Below are 26,713 nucleotides of genomic sequence, written 5' to 3'. Positions count from 1 at the left end.
GAGAAACTATTTTACCATGTGTGGGTTTGGGGTGGGGGGGGGGAGATTGAATCCAAAAACCGTAATCACAGGACTGTTTCCAGTCGATAACACCTTTGTTAATTATCCCTGGTGATAATTAAAGAACAAATGAGTTAGGAATATTACATTGCCTAATATAAAAATAAAAAAAATTGATACACTAAGCAACACATACATGAAAAAGTGATAAATTAGTTTATAAGGAATGTAAGCGAGTATATGCAGCACAATTTAGATGACATTGCTTCTGTCATCCATATAAAGTTAGTGTTTCACTTAAAGCAACTATGGATCTTATGGAGTCTGTGATTCATTTAAACAAGGAATGTGAAGCTAGACTAAAAGTATCAGGTAAATTAGAAGAGCCAAAACTTGTGGGCTCATGTACCTAAATCTTATTCTAAATCTGAATTCACCAGGTTTTGATGAATATAGTATAAAATATATTATCACAATATTGCCAATTTCAATCACTGAACGATTAATGTCATATCTTCAAAACATTGACAAAGTAACACTTGTATTTTTTGAACAAGATATGTGCAATTATTAACATTTTAAAAAACAGAATTTGCAAAAGAAATTCAATGATTCCACATTTCTTATCTGCTGAGAAATACCCTAATGTTTTCTAGTGAAATATTTATTACATTGCGAACATAATTCTTGCATTTGATATAGTGCCTTATCACGTCATCAGAATGTCTCAAAGTGCTTCACAGGATTCACTGCATAGTGTATCTTGTAAACAAACATATTAGCCATTTTGCAAGTATTGTTCCACAACAGCCATAAAGGGATATAAAGAACATCAAAACAAATCTACTTACAAATCAAATCGAAGATTCTGCCGTTCTTCAAAGAAGTAATCTAGAATAAACTTCCTGACAAAATCAGGGTTCAAGGTATTGTCTATTACTTCTGTTCTTCCAGTCTTTAAAAAGGAAAATATAGAATAGAATTATTTTTATACATTTGATACAACACACTAAATATAAGGACAACTGCATAACCTGTCTCTCAAGATATATTATCCACTAATCTAGATTGATGTATAATAACAACACCACCAATTTGCATTTATATAGCGCCCCTCCCTCAGGGTAGTGTCCTTGATAGTGGCGGAGCACAACCCCGAGCTGGGGGGAGGGGGAGGTGACTGTAAGCACGGTCAAAGAGGAAGGTCTTCAGGTGCAACCTGAAGATGGGGAAGGAAAGCGCAACGTGGAGGGATAGAGGAAGAGTGTTCCAGAGTTTTGGATGTAGTGGCTGAAAGCTCGGCCACCGATGGTGGAACAGAGGGCCAGTCGAGCGGAGGCAGAGGGTCGTGGGTTGGGGAATAAGGAGTTCAGAGAGATACAGAGGTATCAGGGCTTGGGATTTGAAAAAAAAGTGTGAGGATCTTGAAATCGATTGCAGTGGAGTAATTAATGATTCTTACAATGTTCAATTTCAATATCAAAATTAGAAATGTTCTTGCATCAAGAAATGTTTAACTGTTATAATAATAATAATAATAATAATAATAATCCTTGCATTTGATATAGCGCTTTTCACGTCGGGAGGACGTCCCAAAGCGCTTCACAGAATACACTGTAAAGTGAATTGACTGTATATTTGTGGGCGAACGCGGCAGCCAATTGCGCACAGCAATGTCCCACAAACAGTCGTAGATTGAAAATGACCAATTTATTATTGTTTTTGGTTTTTTTTGGAGGGATTATTATTAGGCTCTGTGTGGAGTAAGGAAACTTGCCCAAGGTTTCGCCCTGACTGGAATTGAACTCAGGTCTCTCACTTGCAAAGCGAGTGCTCTAACCACTGAGCTACAGGACTCCAAGATTGGAGTGTACGTTTTCATATTAAAACAGGGCTGAGTATCTCTACCGTACTTGTAAAATGTGATTGATGTTTTAGAATTTAAACCTAGAATCATTCCAATATTTCTGCTGTGGCGGTTAAATTCAATCTGTGCTCTGCGAGACCCAATTCAACACCCCTATAATATCCATCCTTGAAATTCCTCCTGGTTTTGTTAAAATCTGTTGTTGCCAGAAACCCTATCTTTACGGTTGATCAAAACCACATCATGCATATTAGATATATTTAAAAATCTTGAATGGCAGCAAGATAAAGCAGTTGAGTGGCACAGCAAGAATCGCTTCTCAGTTGTTATTTCACAACTGTGATGCTCTTAAGAGACCAAAAATATCAACGAGCCAAGGTCTTTTGAATTCCATTTTTCAAATCATTGTGCAATACAATACCATATCCAGATTGAATGACTCAAGTAAAGATGAAAAGTAATCAGAAAGTCTTTAAGAAGCATTATCCCTTCCACTGCGGGATAAAGAAAGTGAGTAAGAAAAGCAAAAGAGCAAAATAGGAATTGAGATAGGACTGTTTTGAAAATCATTACAACTGCAAAATAAATTCAAAGCAAATTTATGGATTTTAATCATCTCCTGAAATCCTGCATAATCCTGTAAGCATAGTGATATATGATACTGAATAATAACAGCCAATAAAGTAGTAGACATTTACATGTTTTGTTTTAGTGATATTCCAAAACAAAAAGGTAACTTAACCGGCATAAATGTTTGAGAAGCACCCATCTTACCTTAACTTCATTAACTTCAACCCCTACTTGGATGGTTGTAAAACTGTTGCACTAGATGCTTGTATGACAGATAATCAAGAGCTCTGATCTTGCTCAATTTAATTGCCCAATTGCATAGAGCTAACAGAACTTCAGTAAATAACCCCTGATTTCACTTGGCATCAGACAGCTTCTATTTCCTTTTTGCTGTCAAAGGCCAGTCATTTTTCTATGCTTTTATCAGTTTAACTTGCAATCTGTGTGTAATTGTATAAATTCATTTAAGTAACCTGATTAAATCTGTGATGCAACGGCTCACTGTACTGTCCTTTCAACATTGAAATTTAATTCAAAATAATTGAGGGGATGAAATTTCTGACCTTTCCACACTATTGATCCTACACGAAATGAATTTGACAATCTCAAACTAGGTCCAACGGAGTTTCCTGTATGCATGGGTCTACAGCACAAACCTTCTCATTTCTCACTAATTATCATTAATCAAAGAACTCACAATGATGTTGCTAAGGGAATTGCAAACATTCTGACTAGTGCAGAGGAGGTTCTCTTATTTGGTTAGAATAAAGTACATGACAGTGTAGAAATCCTCACTCCTTAACTAACCCAAGTTATGATTGGTCTGGGTGTCCCACACAATAGGGCTGCTATCATCTACAATAAAAGGCACTAGGGAGGAACCAGTGAAATGGGGATGAGACCAGTTAAGCAGGAGCTTGGTTGGTCACCTCTGCTGCAGCTGCTCTCTTCCCCAATCCCTTCCTCCATTGCCCATTTTGGTGGTTTTCTCCTCACAGTCATTCCAAATTTTTCACTCTCTTTGAAAATTATTGACCCTCAATCGTAAATTCCCTAATTTTCCACACTTCCGTAGCCCCAAAGAACTTTTTTAAAATGGTCAAGTCACTCTTATCCTTATTTATTCTTCTTCTATCCCTATTCCAATTTACAAATTGTGCTCAGGATTATCCGGTTCATTCACTCCCTCCTCTCCCAGGTATGTTCCTTCCTCATACTTCAGCCCCATTACACAATAGCCTTTTAAAATGCTGCTGACTGTCACTGAATTGATTTCACACTTGTGTACAATATATTCCAAATTATTCCTCTGATCCGGATCGGTATGGACAGATGCACACTCTCAAGGTCGGAGTCTTCACTTATTCACAAGAGAGGTTTGGATAATAATGCCTGTTGGAACATTTGACTAATTATTCAAGATTACTAATGTTCACTTTTTCATTACAGCATCACACTGTTTCTTGAATAAGTCCAACATCCTGGCCTCAACGCCTTTCCTGACAATCCATTCCAGTTGTTAATTACAGTCTGAGAGAATGGGACAGACAGATTCAAATTGATTAAGTTGTGAGTCGGAACTCAGTGTATTCTAGACTGAGATAAGCTCTGGGAAATTTAAAATATCCAATATAATGGCATGAATTAATTGGTGAATATTGAATTCTGTGAATACTATATCAGTTATATTGAACATAACTGATATAGTATTTTTGGAAATCTGATCATTATTGATATCCATTAAGAAATATCACATATTGGATCCTAGTTAGAACATATTATGTGGATACATAATTGTACAGAAAGCATTAATCCTCCCTATGAAGCACTCATTCTTTGCAAAATCATACATTGTACTCTTTTACTCCATGAAAATGCTGACTATTATATGAATGGCCTCCGGGGCAAGACTGAACTGATAACCATTGGCAGCAAAGTAAAAGAATGATTCAAAAGTGTATTTAAAAGTCTGAATGTTCTCTTTCATGTTAGAATTGCAAATATTTTAGTGGTGCTGAGTTCAGGTGGGCGTTATAGATCCCATCGCACTATTTCAAAAAAAGTAAAAAGCCCCCTGTGGTGCCTGGCTAATATGCTTCCCTTATTCAAAATTTTCATTCGCAAACATTCATCTCATTTTCACCTTATCTGATTTTATTTCCAAAGAAATCATGTGACAAGTTGTTGGTTAGGCCTCAGCTGGAGTATTGTGTCCAATTCTGGGCACCACTCTTTAGGAAGGATATCAAGGCCTTGGAGAGGGTGCAGAGGAGACTTACCAGAATGGTACCAGGGATGAAGGACTTCAGTTTTGGGGAGAGACTGGAGAGGTTGGGATTGTTCTCCTTAGAGCAGAGAAGATGGGGGGTTTTAAGGGGGGATTTAATACAGGTAGAGTAGAGAGAGAAACTGTTTCCACTGGCCGGTGGGTTAGTAATCAGGGCACATAAATTCAAGATAATTGGCAAAAGAACCAGAAGGGAAATGAGAAGAATTTTTTTTACACAGAGAGTTGTTATGGTCTGGAATCCACTGCCTGAAAGGATGGTAAAAACAGATTCAATAACATCCTTCAAAAGGGAATTAAATAGGTACTTGAAAAGGAAAAAATTGCAAGGGTATGGGGAAAGAGCAGAAGAGTAGGACTGATTGTGGCACAGGCACAATGGGCCGAATGGCCTCCTTTCTGTGTTGTAATATTCTATGATTCTATCAAGGAGAAAAATGTCATAATTATGTATCACATCCAGTACTTTTAGCCTTTGCAGCAATGGTCACATTCAGTCTTTATATTGAATACAGTATTTGCGTTCAGTGTTTACATTTACTTAATGAAATTCAGCCCTCATATTTTAGTATTTCAAATCTTTTTTACATACCTCTCTCCATTCCTTCGTTCCAATTCCTTGCAAGTACAAAACACAAACTGCAGAAAAGATAAATGAAAATTAGTAGTAATTAACCGCAAAGGTCAGAATCCCAAAGTTACTTTATTCAATGCAATAAACTAATAAGTTTGTCAAAGAAAACAAACAAAATCATTATTTTTCTGTGTTAAAGGAAACAAGTGTTGCATGTTTGTTATGGATTATCCTACAAAGTATGGCTTTTCTTTCTATGTACATTCTTATGCTTGACACATATTTTGAATTTGTGGAATTGAAATCAATTTATTATTTCAAAGAAAATATTTATTTTCCACTAAAATAAATTGTATAATTACTAGACTTCAATTAGTCAAACACAGAATTGCATTTTTGGGGGGCTTGGAATAAGCATCTTAAAACAAAGTAGTATAATTTGTTTACATCAAAATACAATTTGTTTACATGAAAATACAATGGACATGATCATTGAGAATGGAGATTCAGTTACATAATCCAATTTTGTAACATTAGATTATGATACATTTAACACTAGAACATTCCAAGAAACATCAAGCATCTAACTGCAAAAGCCACAATTTTTATTACAAAGTGGCCATGTTTTTGGGCAGATGGTAACGACTGCAAAAAATATTCAAGGTAACAAAATTATAAAATATATCATTACATCCAATATAGATGGGAATGATTTATCTGAGTAAACACAATAAACATCACAATCATCAGTTACATAGGCCTAGAGACTAAAATGTACATTATCATGCAGGGCTTGAAATGATTAAATCTGATTTATGTTTCAGTTTTGTGCAAATTAGAAATAAGGCATTCTTGTATAACAAGAATTGGAATCAAATGTCCAAAGTGGATCTCTTATACAAGTTAGCACAATAAAATGCTACTGTTAATGCTGCTTAATTCTGATGTTAAACAGATGTTAATAGAAATATGAAATATGTACATAGAAATATGGAAGTAAATGGTAAAATACAATATTTATAAAGAGGTCCTTTTGAATTCCAATCTTTAGTGTAGTTGTAGTAGTCGTCTATAAGCAAATCTTCATGGTACAAAAGTAATGAATATTGGTGCTTGTGGAGACCCAAACTATTGCTTGTTTGTTTTGAACTGAAGCGTTTCAATATCCAGAGTAAATTTTGTTCGCTTGTGTCAATCTACCTCATTGTGTCAAATCTACCTCAAGATCAACAATTTGACGCACATCAATTATTCCAGATGGTGCTTGTAAAACAAAACTCATCAATGAAAGGAAATTTTAATTCTGTTTCACTAATAAGTGAAGCAAAGACAGTCACCTGCTTCTCGTGTGAAAAATATAATGCGCATCAAAATACATTTGCTTCTTTGTCCAAACCTTTTCAAGGGCATAAATGTTGCCATCTATCTATTGAATGGTTTAGAAGCAGAAATGCCATAGCCAGAGCTTGGTTACATATTTTAAAATTTTCAATTTGCTTGGAAAGATCTGAAATTTCCCATTTGTCCAGATCTAATCTGAAAGCGCTCTGAGACGCTACCCTGCTATATAAATGCAAGTTGTTGACAATTAATTACCTGAGGTTGCCTTATGCTAACGTAAGCTTTTTAGATGAGATCGAAGCTTGACTCGTATATCCAAAATGTGGTTGGACAGATAGGTCAGATGAGAACCCATTTCAAAGTATACATCTGGCATAATTATGTTCTTTATGACCGATTCTCTCAGGCCAAACATGGCCACTGAGTGTACACTTTGGAGGAATAAGGAAACTCCAGTCTTGTGTGCTTATTGAAAACTATCCCAAGAGACAATCGAGTTTTACACAAACAGATACCTGTCCATATCAGAACTTCAGTTTCCGAGGTAAATGGAATTTTATTTGAAAGAGGAACTCACCATCATAAAATGTGGCAAATAACATGTCTGCCAGTTCAGGTGACTCTTAAAGGTCCCATGACACAATTTGATAAGAGAAGGGAATTTGTTCTGCATATACATAAATAGGTCAACACCTCCTGGGCTATTTGTGGATCTTTACTGCCACAGATAGTCTCCTCATTTGCCCATGAAAACAGTCACTACACTAGAGGCCATGGGGAACAATTCCACCCAAATCTACTCTTGATCATGTCGAATTTTATGTAAAATTTTATGTAAAATTCTGAATGTGCACTCATGGCCACCCATAAAATGCTCAAAATTTGCATCTATTCACTCATCTTTGCTTGGCATCCAACTCCATCCTTATAAGCACTCTGAAATGTTACCTTATGTGGAGAGCGCTTTATATACACAAGTTGTTGGTTGTCAAAATGAAGGCTGTATTCAAGATTTGGTGAATTTCTGGCTGCTGTAAAATATTGATATTTAATGCACAGATTAGGTACAAGATGTCCACTGAAAGTAGATAGAGTAAATCTAGACCCAGATGAAATTTCTCCCCATGGTCCTTTACTTTCAATGGACATCTTGCACCTAATCTGTCCATTAAATATCAATATGCACAAACACACTCTCACTGAAATATTTACATTCTGTTATAAACTGGGTGAAGTGATATTGGCCCTTGTACTCTGATAAATCCTTCTAAATTTCTCTCACAAGAAACAATTGTGCCAACAGAAGCACGGATACAAACTGGAAAGGCTAACTATTCACAATCCATAATGTTATCAGACCCCTCACTTAGGTCAGTCTTTGAACAAATTCTGAGTTGTCAACTGTGGATATATATCGTAACATATACTGTTGATCTCACTGCGGATTTATTTTAATTTAGTGCTTGCTTTTCAAAAAAAATTCTTCCTTTACTATCGTATCAGAATTTAGAGATAGCATTCTGGACACTTATGATTTTTATGCACTGGCGGTCATGTTTGGGTACATAATTAGTCAATCACTGTGTGACATGATCTCAGCAGCAATGAAGGGATGACGCAGAGAACAGAAGATTCACGTAACTGCCTGAATAGTTCAAAATAAGAGACCCACAAAATCCTCAACAAAATAAAGGTTCAGATTTAGAAAACAAAACTCATGTGCATTATTTTAATCATGCATTCTGCCTCTTTACAGAAAAACACATTCCAAAATTTTTGATCCCAATTTAAATGGAAGGAAAAATTCCTCTATTTTCCTCCATATACCCAATTTGTCAGAATTTCTATTAAATACTGTAATATATAGGGGGATATCAATGAAAGAATTATTATAATAATAATAACCCTTGCATTTGATAAAGTGGCTTATTAAGTCATTGAGATATCTCAAAACACTTCACAGAATATACCGTAAAGTGGATTGACTGTATATTTTGTGGGCGAAACGCAGCAGCCAATTGCGTACAGCAGTGTCCCATAAACAGTCGTGGATTGAGTGACCAAATTATAATTTTTTTGGCAGGAATGATTACCCCTGGAAAGCAATCCACCAATCGACTAGCAAGCAGATTCCTACTTACTGCTAGAAAAATAGAGGCGTATGGAGTAAGAAAACTTTCCTAAGGTTTCACACCACCCAGGCATCAAACATGGGTCCTCTTGCTTGTGAGGCGAGGGCACTAACCACTATGCCACGGGACACCATAATCCCATTATGCTAATACCAATTGTATATGAGCACCCCAACCAGCCAAAGCGACACAACTTGCAACCAAGTGCCCTGTCAGGGGCTTTCTACAGACCCCAACCATCAACATTCCTCCCCCACCCATGTAGACACCCATTTCTCACACCCCAAACCCCTCCGAAACCTCTGCCCTAACCCCTCCCCTCTTTTCTCCCCTCAACCCTTCCTACTCTCTGCTATCCTCAACACAAACCCCCTCCAACTCTCTCTCCCTCATCTCAAACGCACCCATCTCTGCAACTCTCAACCCAACCCCATCTATTTCTGCCCCCGCCATCCCAAACCCCTCCAACCCTTGATCTCCAACAATCATCCGGCCCAAACTCTTTCACTTTTTGTCCAACCCAAATCCTTCCCCTTCTCTTCCTCTCTCCCCCTCCACTCTCTCAATTAACCGACACATCTCTCCTTTGCGCCCACTCTTTTTCCCCCCCCATCTCCTCCATTATGATAAAAAGTGAACTCTTTTGTGTTTTTTCTGTGCTTTGGCTTTCGCTCTTCAGTGAAAAAAATTAATGATTGAAGGGCGTATGTTTGTTCAGATATGGAACAATTGTGACAAAAAAAGTATTTTCCTTTGAGAAACTAAGTTGGAAGAAAACAGGAAGAGGCTATTAGACCTCAGAATTTTGACACCACAGTTAGTGCTGGTTTCTTTAGTTGGTAGAGGGCATAGCTTCTTAAAGTGTTTCATGCTTTAGAAGCAGAAATGCCATAGAATCATAGAGGGCCGGATGAAGAGAATCACAACCATGGTGGTAAGGATGAGCCCATAAATTTTTCATCTCAATACAAATATGTCCCGACATTGGAGGAATTTCTACATTTGCAGCTGTTCCATATCTCATAGAATATGTTGTTGAAGAGGGGAAGGTAAGTGAGAGCCTCCCTGAGGTTGTACTGATTCTGAGAGCAGTTCTGCAGCAATATTTATGGTTGTCTATGCTTTCTGACTTTTCAAGGAGCTATGACTTTTCTTCAGTTCTGTAAGCCAAAGCCCAAAAGCCCAAAATGCTTTCCTAGCAAGACAAATCCCAACAGCCACTATGTCTCGATAAGCTACTCTATTACCATTATTATGAAACATCAGTTTTCTGGAATGGCCCAGCAAACAAACCTGGGTTCTCTCCCTTGCAAGATGAGCCCACTAACCAACCAATATGCTACAGGGCTAATAAACCTTTTTGTGACATTTATTAGATTTATACAAGATTGGCGTCTGTGTGCTGGATGTTAAAACATTAAAGAAAATTGTATCAAATAGATTTGGACTTCTCTTATTCCTACTGGGTTCACATCAATGATCTCCCAGTGTGCCCACTCTATTCATGAAGCATGAGATAAACTTTTTTTCTATGCCTTTGGGGATTGTTGGCCAGGACACCAGGAGAAACTCCCTTGTCTTTTCAAATAGTGCCATGGGATTGTAAATGTCCACCTGAACATGAAGACAGGACATCGGTGTAACGTCTTATCTGAAGGATGGTACCTCTGACAATGAGACATGCCCTGAGCATGGCACTGAAGTGTCAGCCTACCCTATTTAGTGCTATCAGCTAAGCCAGAGTGACACATTTAGCTAGATTACCATACATTAAAGTTTATCACCAGATTTTACTTTGCTCAGATCAATCTTTAATTCTGAACACAAGATATTTAGGGGTCAGCCAGGTGTCTTGACTCACGCGAAAACCCACCCCCATGCTGAAGAAATATCCAAACCAAACTGAGATTTCCATGCAACCCACCTACACATGGAAATTCCAGAGATAAATTGTTGGAATGGAATGCACACTCTCTCCCTGGAGGGGACCATCCGCTTACCCAATTCCGGAAAGTAAGGTGCAAGTTGGCAAGAGCCAAGGCTTGGGGACCCCAGAGTGTGAGACTAACCAGCTAAAACCGCATAACTTGCCATTGATAGCACCGTCTGGCAAGCTTTTCCCCTGCTTGTTCAGCTTAGACCACTTTTCTGGTTAGGGCTTTGGCGTGCAGGGTTAACAGGAGCTGATTGGGATGATTCCCTGCCTGGTCTATCCTTCCAAGCCATGCCCATGCACCAGGCTGGCTGTTGAACACGAGATCTACCCCTCACCCCCATCACCATATACAATGAAATTAAAGGACAATCACCCTGCTTTTTCTCAAGAAAAAAAATTATATGCCTTATTCCTCAATGATATTGAATTTTAAAACTTCTTTCAGTCTACTAGGTGAATTACCCAAGTGAACAGATGGTCCACAGCTACCAAAGGACATTTTTGTAAATAGAAAGTTGGTAAACTGTTTCTCAAAGGGATTGACATGCAGTATGTCCACCAGAAAATATTGAGTTATAATGCATCTACGCAGCTCATGAACTTTGCATTTAAAACAGTACCAAATAATATTTTTCTGTGTTCCAGGAAAGTGAAAGATAGAAGCACTGCAGTTCAATGGCTCCGGGTGGCCACTCTCTACAGAGATCCTATTAATGATGATCATTTATCAACTTCCCATTTCATACAATGTACTTCCCTAGCAGCTGTGAGCTAGCCATTCACAAGGATAATTCACCTGGGAGATAATTCACCTGAGGCAAATTTCACAATGATGTATAAAGGAAATCCACCAAGATAATTACCTACTTAAATCTCATATTTTTCCCTCTGCATCAACTTCACCTTCGATGCTAATATTGAGTGTAAATTGGAACAAATGGTCAAAAATGCTGCACTTTCATCCCTGACCAGAATTTTGTTCAGAGACCATATTTTATTTTCATAGAATTATACAACACAGAAGTAGATCATTCAGCCCATCGTGTTTGTGCCGACTCTTTGAAAAGAGCTATCAAATTCAATCCCACTCCCCCAATCTCTCCCCATAGCCCTACAAACTTGTCCTCCATAAATAATTATCTAATATATCTAATAAAGGGAAAACTTGACTTCCTTAAATAATTATCAAATATTATTTTCATTCGGGTTTCTTACTTCTGCCTTTCCTCATGATGCAACTCGAGTATGGAGAAGTAAAATAAGGTACATCACAATAAGGTCACACAATTTTTTAGCCTTATCTAATATATGATTATTTGGAATGAAACAAACATTTTATGGTTTACAATGTGGCATTGTGGTTTAAAAAGAGGCAGCAGGTCGATTTGTTAATTGTGTTTTACAAAAATGAAAGAGGGCTCTCCAATTCTCAGCTCTGACAAACAGGGCCAGAGGCCAGCCAACATATGGCAACCTGACCTAAAAAAACACTGTTGCCTGGAAATGTTGAATAGGCTCTAATCCCAGCAGAGTGAACGCCACATTCTGACATGCTTACAAAAGGCTAATGAAGAATTGATTCTTCTGTGACAAATTCTCACCAGGTCAAAAGCGTTATTGAATGTAGGGCTATGGCTTTCAATTTGGTCATTCTGAAGGAACTGAAGCTATGAGTTCGCAATTCTAAGTAGAATGACCTAATTTCCCAGCAAAAATGTCCCACTGAATATGCTCACTGCTGTTCTTAATTCTGTGTCCTGACTTGGAGATAAATTGGGGACTGGTGGGACATGCTAGATTTGTGTATGATGTATATGTATAATGTATAATGTATATGTATATATGTATAATGCATGTATAATGTATAATGTATAATACATGATGCCCATGTATAATAATATTTTTTTATATACAGTGTATATGTCCAGGAAGAATAAGTATTCAATTAAATAAAATACCAAAAACTGTTTAGTATAACTCTCCCCACATTTCTGTCAAATAGCTCGGTGAACTCACCAGCCAAATCCAATTCATAGAACTGTTTTCTATCCGTTTGACTGGAAAAATCAATCAACAATTGGATTTTAAGTCTTTATGCTATTGGGTGTTTTAAATCTTTATGCTATTGGGTGTTTATGATTTCACTTTGGTTTCACTGCTGGGACCCAATGGATGCTTTGTTGCAAAAAAATGTGTTCATCATGAATGAGGTGCTTCCAGGATGGACATAGGGTTTGACAATGGCGTTTTTTGTGTCTGTATTAGGTGACAACAAAAGGGTACAGAGTGAGCAGGATAAAGAAGTCTCACTCTAATTCCACAATCAGGATAAGATGTAAACAACAACAAATTACATCAGGATGCCGTCCCAAGGTGCTGGACAGTCGGTGATTTGTTAGAGCTGAACCAGCAGACGAAGATCCCAGAAAAACAATCTTTACAATAACAATTGTCATTTTATAGTGCTCTTTGCATGAGTCCTATAGCGTATTGATTAGGGCGCTCGCCTCGCAAGCGAGAGGACTTGGGTTTGATTCTTGGGCAGGGCAAAACTTTAGGCAACTTTCCTTATTCCACACGCCTCTGTTTACCTCGTGATAAGAAGGAACACGGTTATTAGTCGATTGGTGGGTCGCTTCCTGGGGAGTAATAACCCCTTCAAATAATAATAATAATCATTTGGTCATTCAATCTATGACTGTTTGAGAGATACTGCTGTGCGCAATTGGCTGCCGCATTTCTCCCACAAAATATGCAGTCCATTCACTTTATAGTATACTCTATGAAGCACTTTGAGACGTCTCAACAACATGATAATGCATAATATTACATGCAAGGATTATTATTATAAGATAACTTCACAGAGATGGTGTTGAAAGTCAAACAAGGGAGAAGGGAGAGGTGATTGTAGGTGCAGTTGAAGATGTAGGTGGTGTTTAAAGCCAGATAGAGAGGGGACAAGAGGGAAGGAGTTCCATATGGTTGGGGTTGGTTGAAGGCTCAGCTACTGATAGTGGGGAGTAGGGGATTGGGGATGTGCGGCATACCTGGGTTGTCGAGTGGAGCAAGCGAGGAGAGTGAGTAAGAGAAGTTTACAGAAATTTACTGATGAAGTTGAAGACCTTGAAATCAATTCAGAGAGTGCCAGTGTGGGTAGAGCCTGGTGAGGACTAGGGTGATGGGCATGCAGAGTTTGGTGCGGGTGAGATTCTGGACAGCACATTTTTACAGATTCAACTACGGCTCTCAAAAGAGAGAGATAAGTAAAACTATTAAGAGAAATGGACAAAAGATGGGAGAATGGAATTAGATACAGTTTGGGAATTAATGATTGGTAGACTTGATGGGCCAAATAGCTTACTTTTGCTCCAATATTATGTTTATATATAAGTGATTCAGTATTCTGTGTGAGACATACTATACTTTAAAATTCAGCTGAACAATGATTTTATTCTTTAGATTTTTAGTGATTTTAATGAGGTGCTACTGTAATAAGAGAGCTTAATATGTTTTTGGGGTCAGTTGGGTGTTTGCATTGGAGTGCTGCTGGAGTTCAACTATCTGAAACCACATAGCTTGCCTTTGAGGGTACTATCTGACAAGCTTTCTGTTGCTTGTGCAGCTAAGACACTATCTGTTCTCACAGATAGTGTCTTAGCTGCACAAGCAACAGAAAGCTTCAGCTCGCAAAAAAAACTAAGTGGGATGAATCCTCACTGAGCCAGACTCCCTAGTCTGTCATCTGGACTGTGACCTGGAGTACCACAGACCTCCTTCTGGCTCAGAACTTGGACTACCAATACCTGCTCATAGAGGATTGACTTGATTCTGACTCAATTTAATACTCGATTTAGGCACAAGTGCAAGCTGCCGAACGCGCCTGGACCAAATCCAAACAAATGGTCCATCGGCAGATTTGGCTTCATTATACCAAGACCTATCACTACTCTCTTGCCTCTGCCAAATCCTCCTTCTACTCCAAGGTTATCTTGGAGGCAAAGGACAACTCCAGGCTTCTCTTTTCCACCACAAACCATCTCCTCCATCCACCTTCCCATGCCTCGCCCATCCTCTCCTCAAACTCCAACTGTGAGGAGATGCTGGACTTCCTCGAATCCAAAATTGAGGGGATACGTTCAGCCACCTCAGCCCCGTCCACTGCCAACCCCACATCACCTCTCCCTCATGACCCACCCCCCCCCTATACTCCTTTGACCCTATCTCTCCCTCCTCCTTCACCACGACTGTTCGCATACTCAAATCCACCACCTGCTCTCTCGATCCCATTCCCACCGCTTGCCTCATCTCCCAGCTCCACCTTCTGGCTCTTCTCCTGTCTGACTTTATCAACCTCTCCTTGTCCACCGGTTCAATTCTCACCCCCCTAAAAACAGCCGTCATTACCCCCATCCTGAAAAAACTTTCCCTGGACCCATCCCTACTCTCCAGCTACTGCCCTATCTCTAACTTCCCATTCCTCTCCAAGGTCCTGGAACAAGTCGTCGCATCCCAGCTCCGCTCCTTTCTTTCTCGCCATTCCCTCTTCGAACCCCTCCAATCCGGCTTCCGGACTGCCCACAGCATGGAAACAGCCCTGGTCAAAGTCACTAATGACATTCTGAACATCTGTGATCAGGGCTCCCTCTGCCTCCTTGTCCTCCTCGACCTCTCTGCCACCTTCGACACTGTCGACCACTCCATCCTCATACACCGCCCCTCCTCTTTACTTAATCTTCAAGAACCTGTCCTTGCCTGGTTCGATTCCTATCTCTCTCGCCGTCTCCACTTTGTTACCTCCACCCTCAACTCCAGGGCCACTGCTGTCCTGGCAGACTGCCTGTCGGACATCAAGTCCTGGATGAGGACAAATTTCCTACATTTGAATGTGAACAAGACTGAGGCCCTCCTGATTGGCTCGCGCCAGCGCCTCAGCACCTCAGGCTCTGGCAGCATCAACCTCCATGGTTGCACACTTCAACTCACCAAGCCAGTCAGGAACCGAGGTGTCTTGTTCGACCCTCAACTGTCTTTTCCACATCCAGACCATGTCTTCCCTTACCTCCGTAACTTCGCCCGACTCCACCACCAGCTCACCCCTCAGGCTGCTGAAACTCTTGTTCATGCCTTCATCACCTCCAGTCTCGACTATGCAAATGCCCTGCTTGTCAGCCTTCCCAACTCCTCCCAGAACTCTGCAGCCCGTGTCCTCTCCCGCACCAAACTCTGTGACCCCATCTCCCCCATTCTCACCCGACTCCATTGGCTCCCTATCCTTCAGAGGATCCAGTTCAAGATCCTGGTCCTCACCTACAAAGCCCTCCATGGCCTCGCCCCACCCTACCTCTGCGATCTCCTAACCCCTTACCAAACCGCCCGCTTCCTCCGCTCAGCTGGCTTTGGCCTGCTCCACATCCCCCTACCAACCTGCCCCACCACTGGCGGGAGAGCCTTCAGCCACTCTGCCCCCAACCTCTGGAATTCCATCCCACAATCACTCTGCCTCGTCCCCTCCTTAGCCTCCTTCAAGTCCAGCCTCAAGACCCTCCTCTTTGACCATGCCATCAGCCACCACCCTTCCCCTCCCCTCCCTTCTCCAACTCCAACTCGGATCTGAAATGCTGAACACTGTCCAGCGCCTTGGGACGTCCTCCCGACGTGAAAGGCACTATACAAATGTAATCTTGTTGTTGTTCGCATTGAGTCATACATAAAATACCTTATATGAGGTTAAGCATGAGAACGACCAAGCCCTCTCAGCCACAAATCCAAAGTGATTCACCAGTGACTTATATCGCCAGCATGCGTTTTCAGCTCCCTAACTCAAATCAAGTAATTGAAATATGCATTTGCCCTTATTGCACATAAATAAAAACTTATCTCCCCTACAGGAGAGGGGTAAGCATTTTCTTCATCATAGCAGCCACGATATATTTGAACAAAATGTATCCATTTTTCAATATTGATGTGTAGTCATGGAACTGAATAGACTTGTTCTTTCTCAGTCATTACTCAAGCAAGTTGCATTTGGGACCAAGATGACTTTACATGTGCTAGTAGACTGGGGCAGAAGGCAAACACAAGGAATGTCATGCAGACTTCATTGACTTTATTTGGCTCGTGTCAGCCTGGTTCAGTTGGTAGCACTCATGGGTCATTAAAGATCTCTATAAGGTGGACATTAAAGATCTCACAGCATTATTCGAAATGAGAAAGGAGTTTCTCTTGATGTCGTGACCAACAATCCTCCAGATAATTTTTCTTCATTTTCTCTTCTTTTTTTTCTTTCTTACTTACTGACTTTTATTTTCTTTCAGTCTGTTTTCTATCCGTTTTTTCCCTAAAGCCGTCTTTTTTTCCCCAATAGAAATGCATTTTATTTCTATTCGGATGGAGAAAAGTTTTGAATTGTACCTAGGATGATGAGAGACGTGGATATTGCAGTGATGGAGAACATATTTAGATTACAACAAGCAAAAAAAAGTACATTTGCAAGAATCAGGAGCAGAAGAATTTATAACGGTTTTGTATCTTATTATGTCAAAACATCTCAAAGCCCTTCCACAAGTAATTACTATCAAGTGCAGTCACATTTCTTTTAGGAAAATGCAGCAACCAAATGTTGCCTTGGACCCTGGGAGAAACTGAAATAGTTGCAAATAATTGTTAAATAATTCCATGGAATCTTTTCACCTGAAAAGACACACAAAATAGTGAAAGATAGCACCTATGATCATAGAATAGAATCATAGAATTGTACAGCACAAAAAGAGGCCATTCGGCCCATCGAGTTTGTGCCGGCTCTTTGAATAGAGCAATTAATGGCAATCCCACACCCCAGCCTTTTCCCCATAACCCTGCAAACCCGTCCTCCTCAAATACCTGTCCGCCGCATTTTTAAAAGTAGTTATTTAATCAGCCTCAACCACCCTTTCAGGCAATGCGTTCCAGATTCGAACAACTCGCTGCGTGAAAAAAATTCTTCTCACCTCCCCTCTGCTTCTTTTAGATACTATTTTGAATCTGTGACCTCGAGTGATGATGCTATATTACGTGTCAGCCTGATATATGAATGAACTCAAATGTTAATATGGGCTTGAATCTACAACCTCCAGAACTTGAGTCAAACTAAAGATTACAAACTCATGAAAAAACTGTTAATGATTTTTTGATAAACTTCTGGATGAAAAACCCAACAAAATATTTAAGATTGAATTGAGGTAAAGATGCACACAAATGATCAAATATTGGGGAGAGAGATCCTGTGACAAGTAAAGCCTGTTTTTTAAAGAAAGCATGGTCTGAAAGCACTTTGAAGAATTAAGTAAAATTCTTGTATATCGTTTATTTTATTTGAATTCTTCTTTTACTTTAATCCTTTATGTTGTGGACTTTGTCTTTAGTATTTTATTAATTAAACTTTTATAATTGGAAAACATTACCATCCGAGATATCATTGACATTGCCACTCCATAAGGAAGAGATTTCCTGTTGTCCGATCCTGGCAGCATGGTTTTGACTTAGAATGAGAATAAAATATTTTGTAGTGTCTTGCTGGTTACTCGCTTATTCGGTTTGTTGTTTATGGGAAATCATTGCATGCCACATGGGCTAGAGAGGAGCAACCTTAAGTGCAGCTGGAAATGTTTAGTTCTCTTTAAAACTAGGTGACTGCACATGGCATTTGGTGCGCCAAAATCAGACAATTCACAAAATTGTGACATTGGGGATGCCTTTATTCCTTCTCCACAAGTACGTTACATTGCAATCACTGCCTAAAACCAAATTACCTGAAAGTCATATTACTACTAGCACCAAAAAAACTCAAAAATGTTTTATTGTAATTCCTACATAATACTGTCTGAATGGTCCTTTCCCTTAAAATGTTTTTCTAATGCATTACCAATGGCCATAAGCACCAATAATATTTACCGGCTGCACAGTAGGAATAGAGTTTAACTCACAAACTTGTCATTGCTGTTTGTATGCAGCTATTCCATTTGATAATAATAGAACATCATTACTTTCACTTCATAGTGCCACTGTATTGTCAAAACAACTCAAAAAGTAACAGTCGCAATCATTTCAGTAGGACTGTGTTATCAGCACAGGTGGTTGTTCATGGGTGCTGAAAGTCACAAACCCAGTGAACCTTAAAACGTTTAAACCGATTGCTCTATAGCCAGACAATGAAACAACTATGAAGAAACTGAATGTTACAACTGAATGGTGAGAAAGGAAGACAAAACCAGCATAGGTTTGACTTAGATTGAGATTAAATATTTTGTAAAGTCTTGCTGGTTACTCCCTTATTCCCACAATAAAATACAACCTATAAAGCAAAGTAACACTAAAATCTATTCTATGTTAGCCATATTTTAGCAGCCTACATAGATTAGACCGTGTAGCAATTAAAGTTAGGGTCCTCAGGTTAATATTAAAAACCAATTGTTGTTATAATTTTTGTTTAAACCAAGTTAAAATTATCCTTTTAAAGTATCCATCATAACTCGCAACCACAATTTTCTGTAGGTTCCAAAATTGTTTGGTCTCTTTACAATTACAAGATTAGAAAGATTTTAAGTTAACATACATTGCAACACAGTACACCATCTTACTGCACTTCAACCTATGTAGGATTGTAAAAATGTGAGGTTTTGAAATTGACTCACAATTGGTTAAAACATAGAACATAACTTATAATACCAAACCTTTGTCATTTTTTTGGAATAAGAAAGAAAAACAGGATAAAGAAGCAGAAGAACAGAATAAGTCACTAAAAAGGAAAGGGCCTGTAAAAGAATAGAAAAAAATAATCAGAATGAAAATGAAAGGAGAAATTTGTGCAAATTAAATGCATCAACACAAGAATTATAAAGGGACAAACATAAAGTAGTCATTTAAATAGCAAACTAAGGAAAATATAGAAATCAATAATTTAGTATTTAGCAAGTTATTATTATCCAATGAGTTATTTAGCAAGAAAAACATGTTAAAACTAACTATTGGCAAGGGAAATGATAACGCTTTTTCAACTTGGTTGGGATTTACAATAAAGTTTGACAGAATATGAATTCTATTATATTTATAGATAGATTGTAGCTTCAGTTGGTCAGAAAATTAAATCAATTAATAGAAACAAACAGATTGCAGAAATCATCAGTTACTTACTTGGGTCTGACTTAGAAAATGTATCTCTGTCCAAAAGATTCCTGTGGGGAAACAAAATCTGTATTAATGGGTTGCATATTAAATCCTTAAATTGTAAAACTACAGTGTGGCTTCATAGTGCTCAAAGCACTGATTTTGACTCCAATACTATGTTCAAATCCTAGTTTCAGATAATATTTGAACTCAGTGACCCAACTGGGCACATTTTTGCCATTTCTCAGACAAATTGTTGATTGACCCCCTCTCTGAAAGCAGTAACAATCTCTGTAGGTTCTACCACACCCACAAACCACCATACCAAATAGATTACTGCAGAGCACCACAAGTACAAAAACAATTTACATTTGTATAGCACATTTCACACTGGGAGGACATCGTTTAGCATTCCAGGACACTACCCCACATGAAGGCCGTTATATAAATGCAAGTTGGTGTTGTTTCACACAACTCACTGGGAGACCGAGCTGAGGGAAGCTCAAAAGGGGAATGCAAAAGTGGCTAAATGGATGATCAAAGTGCTACCCGTTTTAAGACAGGTTTTAGAGGGTGAGTGGGAGGGCTCTATGAGTTTCAGAGAGCGGCAACGCAATTGCTGAAGGCTTGTCCACTGTTGATGAGGTGATGGATTTGAAGCAGGCTGGTGTTGCTGAGGAGCTGCCAGGCAATAAGGTGAAAGGAGGTTGCAGAGGTAGAATGGGCTGAGGCCATTGAACCATCTGAAAGTGAGGGCGAGAATCTTGATTTCAATGGTGGGGGCTTGGGAGCCGAGCGAGGATGGGCTCACAACATATGGTTTCTGGAGTGTAGTTCGAGCACTTGCCTCACAAGCGACAAGACCTATATTCGATTCCCAGGCAGGGTGAATCCTTAGGCAAGTTTCCTTACTCCTCATACCTCTGTTTACCTAGCATTAAGTAGGATCCCGGTTATTAGTTGATTGAAGGATCATCAATTTTTGGGGTTAATAATCCCTTCAAAAAGAATAATTTTTTAGAACGACATGTTATCAAATGCAAGGATTATTATTATGACAGAAGTCAAACTATTCCATCTCTTACAGCTAAACAGATATAAAAGCAAGCAGAAAATAGTATTTTAAACGGTTAAACTCACAGCTCATTGCTAATGTAGTAATAATAATCCTTGCCTTTGATACAGCGCCTTATTACATCATTGAGACGTCTGAAAGCGCTTCACAGAATATACTGTAAAGTGAATTGATTGTACATTTAGTGGGTGAAATGAGGCAGTCCATTGCTCACAGCCGTGTCCCAAAAATAGTTGTGTATTTGGTGACCACATTTTTTNAAAAGAAATTATTACCACTGGAAAGTGATCCACCAATCGACTAACAACAACAACAACTTGCATTTATATAGCGCCTTTCAGGCCGGATGGTGCCTCGGAGCGCTCAACACTGGCGGACCCCGATGCCGAGCCGGGGGGTGGGGGGAAGTTGACAGTAGGCACGGTCGAAGAGGAACGTGTTCAAGTGCAACCTGAAAATGGGGTCAGAGGGGGCAAGGAGAAGAGATTGAGGGAGAGAATTCCACAGCTTTGGAGTGTAGTGAATGAAAGCATGGCCGCCGATGGTGGGGTGGAGGGTCCGGAGGAGGCTGGAGCCAGTCGAGCGGAGACAGTGGGTAATAGTGTAGGGAGAGAGCAGGTTGGAGAGATTGGAGGTACTGCAACTTTAGCTTGTTTCTTGGATGGGGTGGTAGAGCACAGTGCTAGATGGAGGGAGTATGCATTAGAAAAGATGCAGAATAATAATCAAAACCAAGAAAACTTACAAAATCTATCTTTAATAAATATCAAAGAACTGCGTTCACTTCTTTCTTCTTACTTCTCTTCCTTTAATTTGACCTCAGCCTCAAAAAGGTTTTTGTTCCCCAGCACCTCCAGTTATCATTTTGAATGGTTTAAGTGAGATTGCCAATTTAATGTTAACTGCTGCTAAATTGAAGGTAGTTTTATGTTTTGGCTTTGCCACAAGGAGCACAGTTGAAACCCTTTAACCTAGTTTCAGCAAGAACTTGAACAGCTGAGAATGGAATGATACTTTTGTTTCTTCAGTCTTCTCAGATTCACGCCAAAACTAAAGGGCGGCTTTCTAATCTAGTGCAGGACTGAGTCCCCATAAAGATTATGTTACCTTATCATATAAACTCATTAATGTTGTCCCAGTAGCTCAGTGAGTTTACACAGTACATAGCTGAGCAATACATACAGGAAAGGTTCGAGGTTTGATCCTCCTGACTGCACTGCAATGACTACAACAACAACTTGGATTTATATAGCGCCCTCCATGCTGGATGGCTTCTCAGAGCGCTTCACAGTAACGGAGCTAGGGGGAGAGGGAGGAAGGTGATCAAAGGTGCGGTCGAAAAGAAAGGTCTTCAGCCAAGACCTGAAAATAGGAAGAGAGGGGGCGAGGCCAAGGGAGTGAGGAAGGGAGTTCCAGAGCCTCGGGGCGTAGTGGCTGAAGGCACGGCCGCCGAGGGTGGAGCGGAGGACTCAGGGAACATGGAGGCCAGACCTGCAATCACTCGAAGGCAACGGGCACTGTTTTGAGGAGAGAGGAGGTCAGAGAGGTCGGGGGGTGCAGAGGAGTGGAGGGATTTGAAGACAAGAGTGAGGATCTTGAAGTCGATCCTCTTTGGGACAGGCAGCCAGTGCAGTCTGGCAAGGACTGGGATAATCGGGGAGTGGAGTTTGGTGCGGGTGAGAATAAGGGCGGCAGAGTTTTGAATGATCTGGATTTTATGGATGTTAGTGGAGGGGAGGCCGGTGTGGAGGGCGTTTGAATAGTCCAGCAGAGAGGTGACAAAGGCATGGACCAGGGTTTCAGCGGCCTTTGGAGTGAGGTATTGGCGGAGACGGGCGATGCGTCGGAGGTGGAAGAAAGCGGTGCTGGTGAGGGACCAGATCTGGGGGAGGAAGGATAATTGGGGGTCGAACCTGATGCCTAGGTTGCTTACGGGTTCGGAGAGTTTTAGGGGGAGGTTGGGTAGGTGGAGGAGGTGAGAACTGTGGGATTTTACTCGTTGACAAGAGCCAATGAGTATGGCTTCCATCTTGTCAACATTCAGCTGAAGGAAATTTGCGCTCATCCAGCTCCTGAGGTCTGACAGGCACTGAGTTATCTGACCTCAGCCAAGGCAGTGTGGAGTCCCGAAGCAACAACAACAAGATTACATTTGTATAGCACCTTTCACGTCGGGAGGCGTCCCAAGGCGCTGGACAGTGTACAGCATTTCAGACCCAAGCTGGGGTCAGGGAGGGAGAAGGGAGTGGGGGGAAGTGGGTTGGCTGATGGCATGGTCGAAGAGGAGGGTTTTGAGGCGGGACTCGAAGGAGGCTAATGAGGGGGCAAGGCGGAGGGGTTGTGGGATGGAATTCCAGAGGTTGGGGGCAGAGTGGCTGAAGGCTCTCCCGCCAATGGTGGGGTGGGTGGGGCGGGGGACATGGAGCAGGCTGGAGCCGGCTGAGCGGAGGGAGCAGGCGGGTTGGTATGGGGTTCGGAGGTCGCAGAGGTAGGGTGAGGTGAGGCCACGGAGGGTTTTGTAGGTGAAGACCAGGATCTTGAACTGGATCCTCTGAAGGATAGGAAGCCAATGGAGTCGGACGAAAATGGGGGAGATGGGGTCACGGAGTTTGGTGCGGGAGAGGACACGGGGTGCAGACTTCTGGATTATCTGCATATATAATATAAACTTTCACTAAATAGTAATCCAATGTCACATAGAATTAACAATTTATTGACTAATCTCTTTAATTCTGTTAACTAAAGAACTGTAGATTCACTCTAATCCTAATCACAGGAATCCTAATTATTATATAAAGTAAGAGGCTTCTGTTAGTGGCCTTAAAACGCTGAATGTCAGCGTTCCAAATAAAATAACTGCAAAATCTGACAAAGTCTAGAAAGTTCAATACAGCATTTTTTAATTGCAGAGATAAAAAGTCATTCTGAGTAAAACATAAACAATTCCCAGTACAATAATGTTTGAAAGGAATCCAAAAGTTAATCAGAGGAAACATTTATTAAGTTCAGGGAAGTCGGTATCATGGACAGATTGACACATACTCTCATGACACATCTCTCACATGCAACAGTGCTGAAGGGATAAACCTACTGAACTATACCCACTACATTACCTCAGGATTGAATTCAAGGTCTATTGCTCTGTAAATACTATACACCAATTAAGGGAAGTATAAAATCAGAAGCTTTTAAAAGCTCTCACTACAAACACAACTGAACACCTTCCATTAAAGCTTTATTGCCGAGTTTCTGCTGTTGTCTTCAGTTGCATTGCATTTCACACCATAAACTGAACCATACACAATGGGGTAAAATTTGCTATGTAGGTTAGCATATCTCCTTCACACTGTTTTGTTCTTATCCTTCTCCACTGCTTCTGTTTTGCAAACAATCCTTCAATGTTAAACCCACACAGACATTAAGGACAAGAAAATCTTCTCCGAAAGGTATTGTAATTTTACTAATGAGAGGACATCAACTAAGACTCATCAAATGGTAGTGGTAGCTATATCTAGTTGAAGACAGAGAAGATTTCTGAGATGGAAAGATCATCTGCTTTTATTTCCACCTTTATTTGCTTCAAGTTAATGTTGTGGGAATTCTGTTCCAACTAGGCACATTATCGATTACTTATAAATCTTGAATTATGCATTCAGGTTCCATGTCAGGTTAAGTTTATTCTGCTTCAGTAATCCCAAGCCTCTCTATAGCTGAGATCTTCTTTTATAAATGTACAGTCAATTCACTTATATACAGTATATTCTGTGAAGCGCTTTGAGATGTCTCAAAGACGTGATCTAGTGGTAAGGCACTGTATCAAATGCAAGGATTATTATTATTATAAAGTCCTATTTCCTACATAACAATTTTGGAAGATTAATTTCTAATTTTGCATAACCCATTGCCAATTTTGTGTGGAATGGTATTAAGCATGGTTGCTAAATGTCAGTTTCTACATTGGTTAAAGTGATTCTTCAATTTGAGTGAATAATCCCCATTTTAATCTGGCAGCTTTCACACTAAAAGGTTGTTAGATCTGATACTCTGCATCTGCTAGCCATATCTACTCTCATCTCTATTTCTTTCAGACCACATTTAATAGTTATTTGTTTAGTCAGTTTGCTTGATCCTTCTGTGTGGTCAGGAGCAAGCAATTGGGTTCATTTACTTCTCCAATTCTCTTTGGTCCATCCCTTTTGACTTATCAAAGATTCAAAGACAGTGTTCTAAGTTCACATCTGAAGAATAGCCAATTATACTCCAGGACACTAATAATGCTTGCATTTAAAAATAATAATTCTTGATTTAATTTAGCAATGTGTCACTTTACTGATGTCTCAAAGTACTTCACAGAATAAACTATAAAGTGCGGTGACTATGTATTTGTAGGCGAACACAGCAGCCAATTTGAACACAGCCATGGAGTAAACAACCAATTTGTTGGCCAGGATACTGGGAAACTCCCTTATGCTTGTAATTCATGTATTGTCTTTTGCGTTGGAAAAATGTCACAAAGTGCAATGTGTAGTGACTATGTATTTTGTAGGCTTTAGGACAGGAAGGGAGACAAAAAAACTCCCCAATTTGTCATTTGCCTAGCCAAGACAACTGATGCTTGAGGAACAGTTATTCCTCTGGGAGCTGAGTGTTCAGTGGAGCAATTATAAGTAAATACTCCATCTGTCAACAGAAGCTTACACAGCCAGTTAGTTCCCAACCACAGCAGTTATAAACCCCAGCAAAACACACATTATCTTGAGTCAAGGGAATTTAAAGACAGTTATTCCTTAATAACATACTATAGCACATGCTAATTACTAACAAATTATAATAGTTTTTGACATGTCTTTATTTTAAGAGTTCCCCATATAAAAATAACAGGAACATGTACAATAGACTTCTATAAAATAGTTTATTGCTTCTTAGGAAATACATCCTTCCTGTCAGATGCAAATGCAATGCTGTAGCATCATAATATTGTAAAGCAAACTTTCGTCCTGCCCTATTATGTGAGTTCAGAATGGCAAAGCTTAACTGTGATAATGGGAGAGGTAAAGAAAAATGGTGCAGCAAAGGAAAATACAAACTGGAGGAAAAAACTGAAACAAGTGAGCTCAAAAACGGGCATAAAATCTGTATCCATTGAAAGGTCTGGGATATGTCTGATAAATGCTCATGTTTTGAAAAACTGTGTAAACCTTTGCAATGTGTTACATTTATTTTTACGCTGACATAGTTTCTACTCCATTTAGTGATTTGAAGTCCTTGATGATAATTGGCCAGAAGTCTATTAGTGCAGCCAAATGTTCTACCATGACCAGCATTTTGTTCATTAATTTATCTACTAAGTGATGTAGATATGCTATTGTATCAACAACAACAAGATTACATTTGTATAGCGCCTTTTACGTCGGGAGGACGTCCCAAGGTGCTGAATCCCGCTATTGACACAATTTTCCATTTTATTCCCTTTCCATCTCCAGATGCATAGTGCCAGGTGCGGGCTGCTGAGCGCACCTTTGTCAAATCCGGCTTAACGGTCCACCGACAAATCTGGCTGGACCTCCTCAAAATTTACCGCTCCACTCTAGCCTCGGCCAAGTCGTCCTTCTACTCCAGGATAATCCTGGAGGCGAAGAACAACCCCAGGCTACTGTTTTCCACCACATCCCGACTCCTCCGTCCCCCCCGCCACCCCGCGCAGGTCATCTCCTCCAACCTTCACTGCGAGGAGATGCTGGATTTCCTTGAATCCAAGATCAAGGGAATCCGCTCCGCGGTCACTTCCCC

General features: G+C 40.0%; 1 protein-coding gene across 7 annotated transcripts in view; it reads right to left on the bottom strand.

Annotated features, from left to right (window-relative positions):
• Positions 1-26,713, bottom strand: part of LOC103188281 (copine-8) — a 203,712-nt gene that overhangs the window by 132,513 nt on the left and 44,486 nt on the right. For all 7 annotated transcript variants that reach the window (XM_042335739.1, XM_042335740.1, XM_007908223.2 and 4 more), the window contains 3 exons: positions 19,876-19,916; positions 5,317-5,363; positions 852-955 (listed from right to left, as the gene is read on the bottom strand). In XM_042335739.1, the coding sequence (XP_042191673.1) occupies positions 852-955; positions 5,317-5,363; positions 19,876-19,916 (192 nt within the window). The remainder of the gene's footprint in view (positions 1-851; positions 956-5,316; positions 5,364-19,875; positions 19,917-26,713) is intronic.

Source organism: Callorhinchus milii, unplaced genomic scaffold (assembly GCF_018977255.1).
Source record: "Callorhinchus milii isolate IMCB2004 unplaced genomic scaffold, IMCB_Cmil_1.0 Scaffold5, whole genome shotgun sequence".
Taxonomy (NCBI): domain Eukaryota; kingdom Metazoa; phylum Chordata; class Chondrichthyes; order Chimaeriformes; family Callorhinchidae; genus Callorhinchus; species Callorhinchus milii.
Note: the sequence above shows the minus strand (reverse complement) of the source record. Positions and strands in the feature narration are given on the sequence as shown.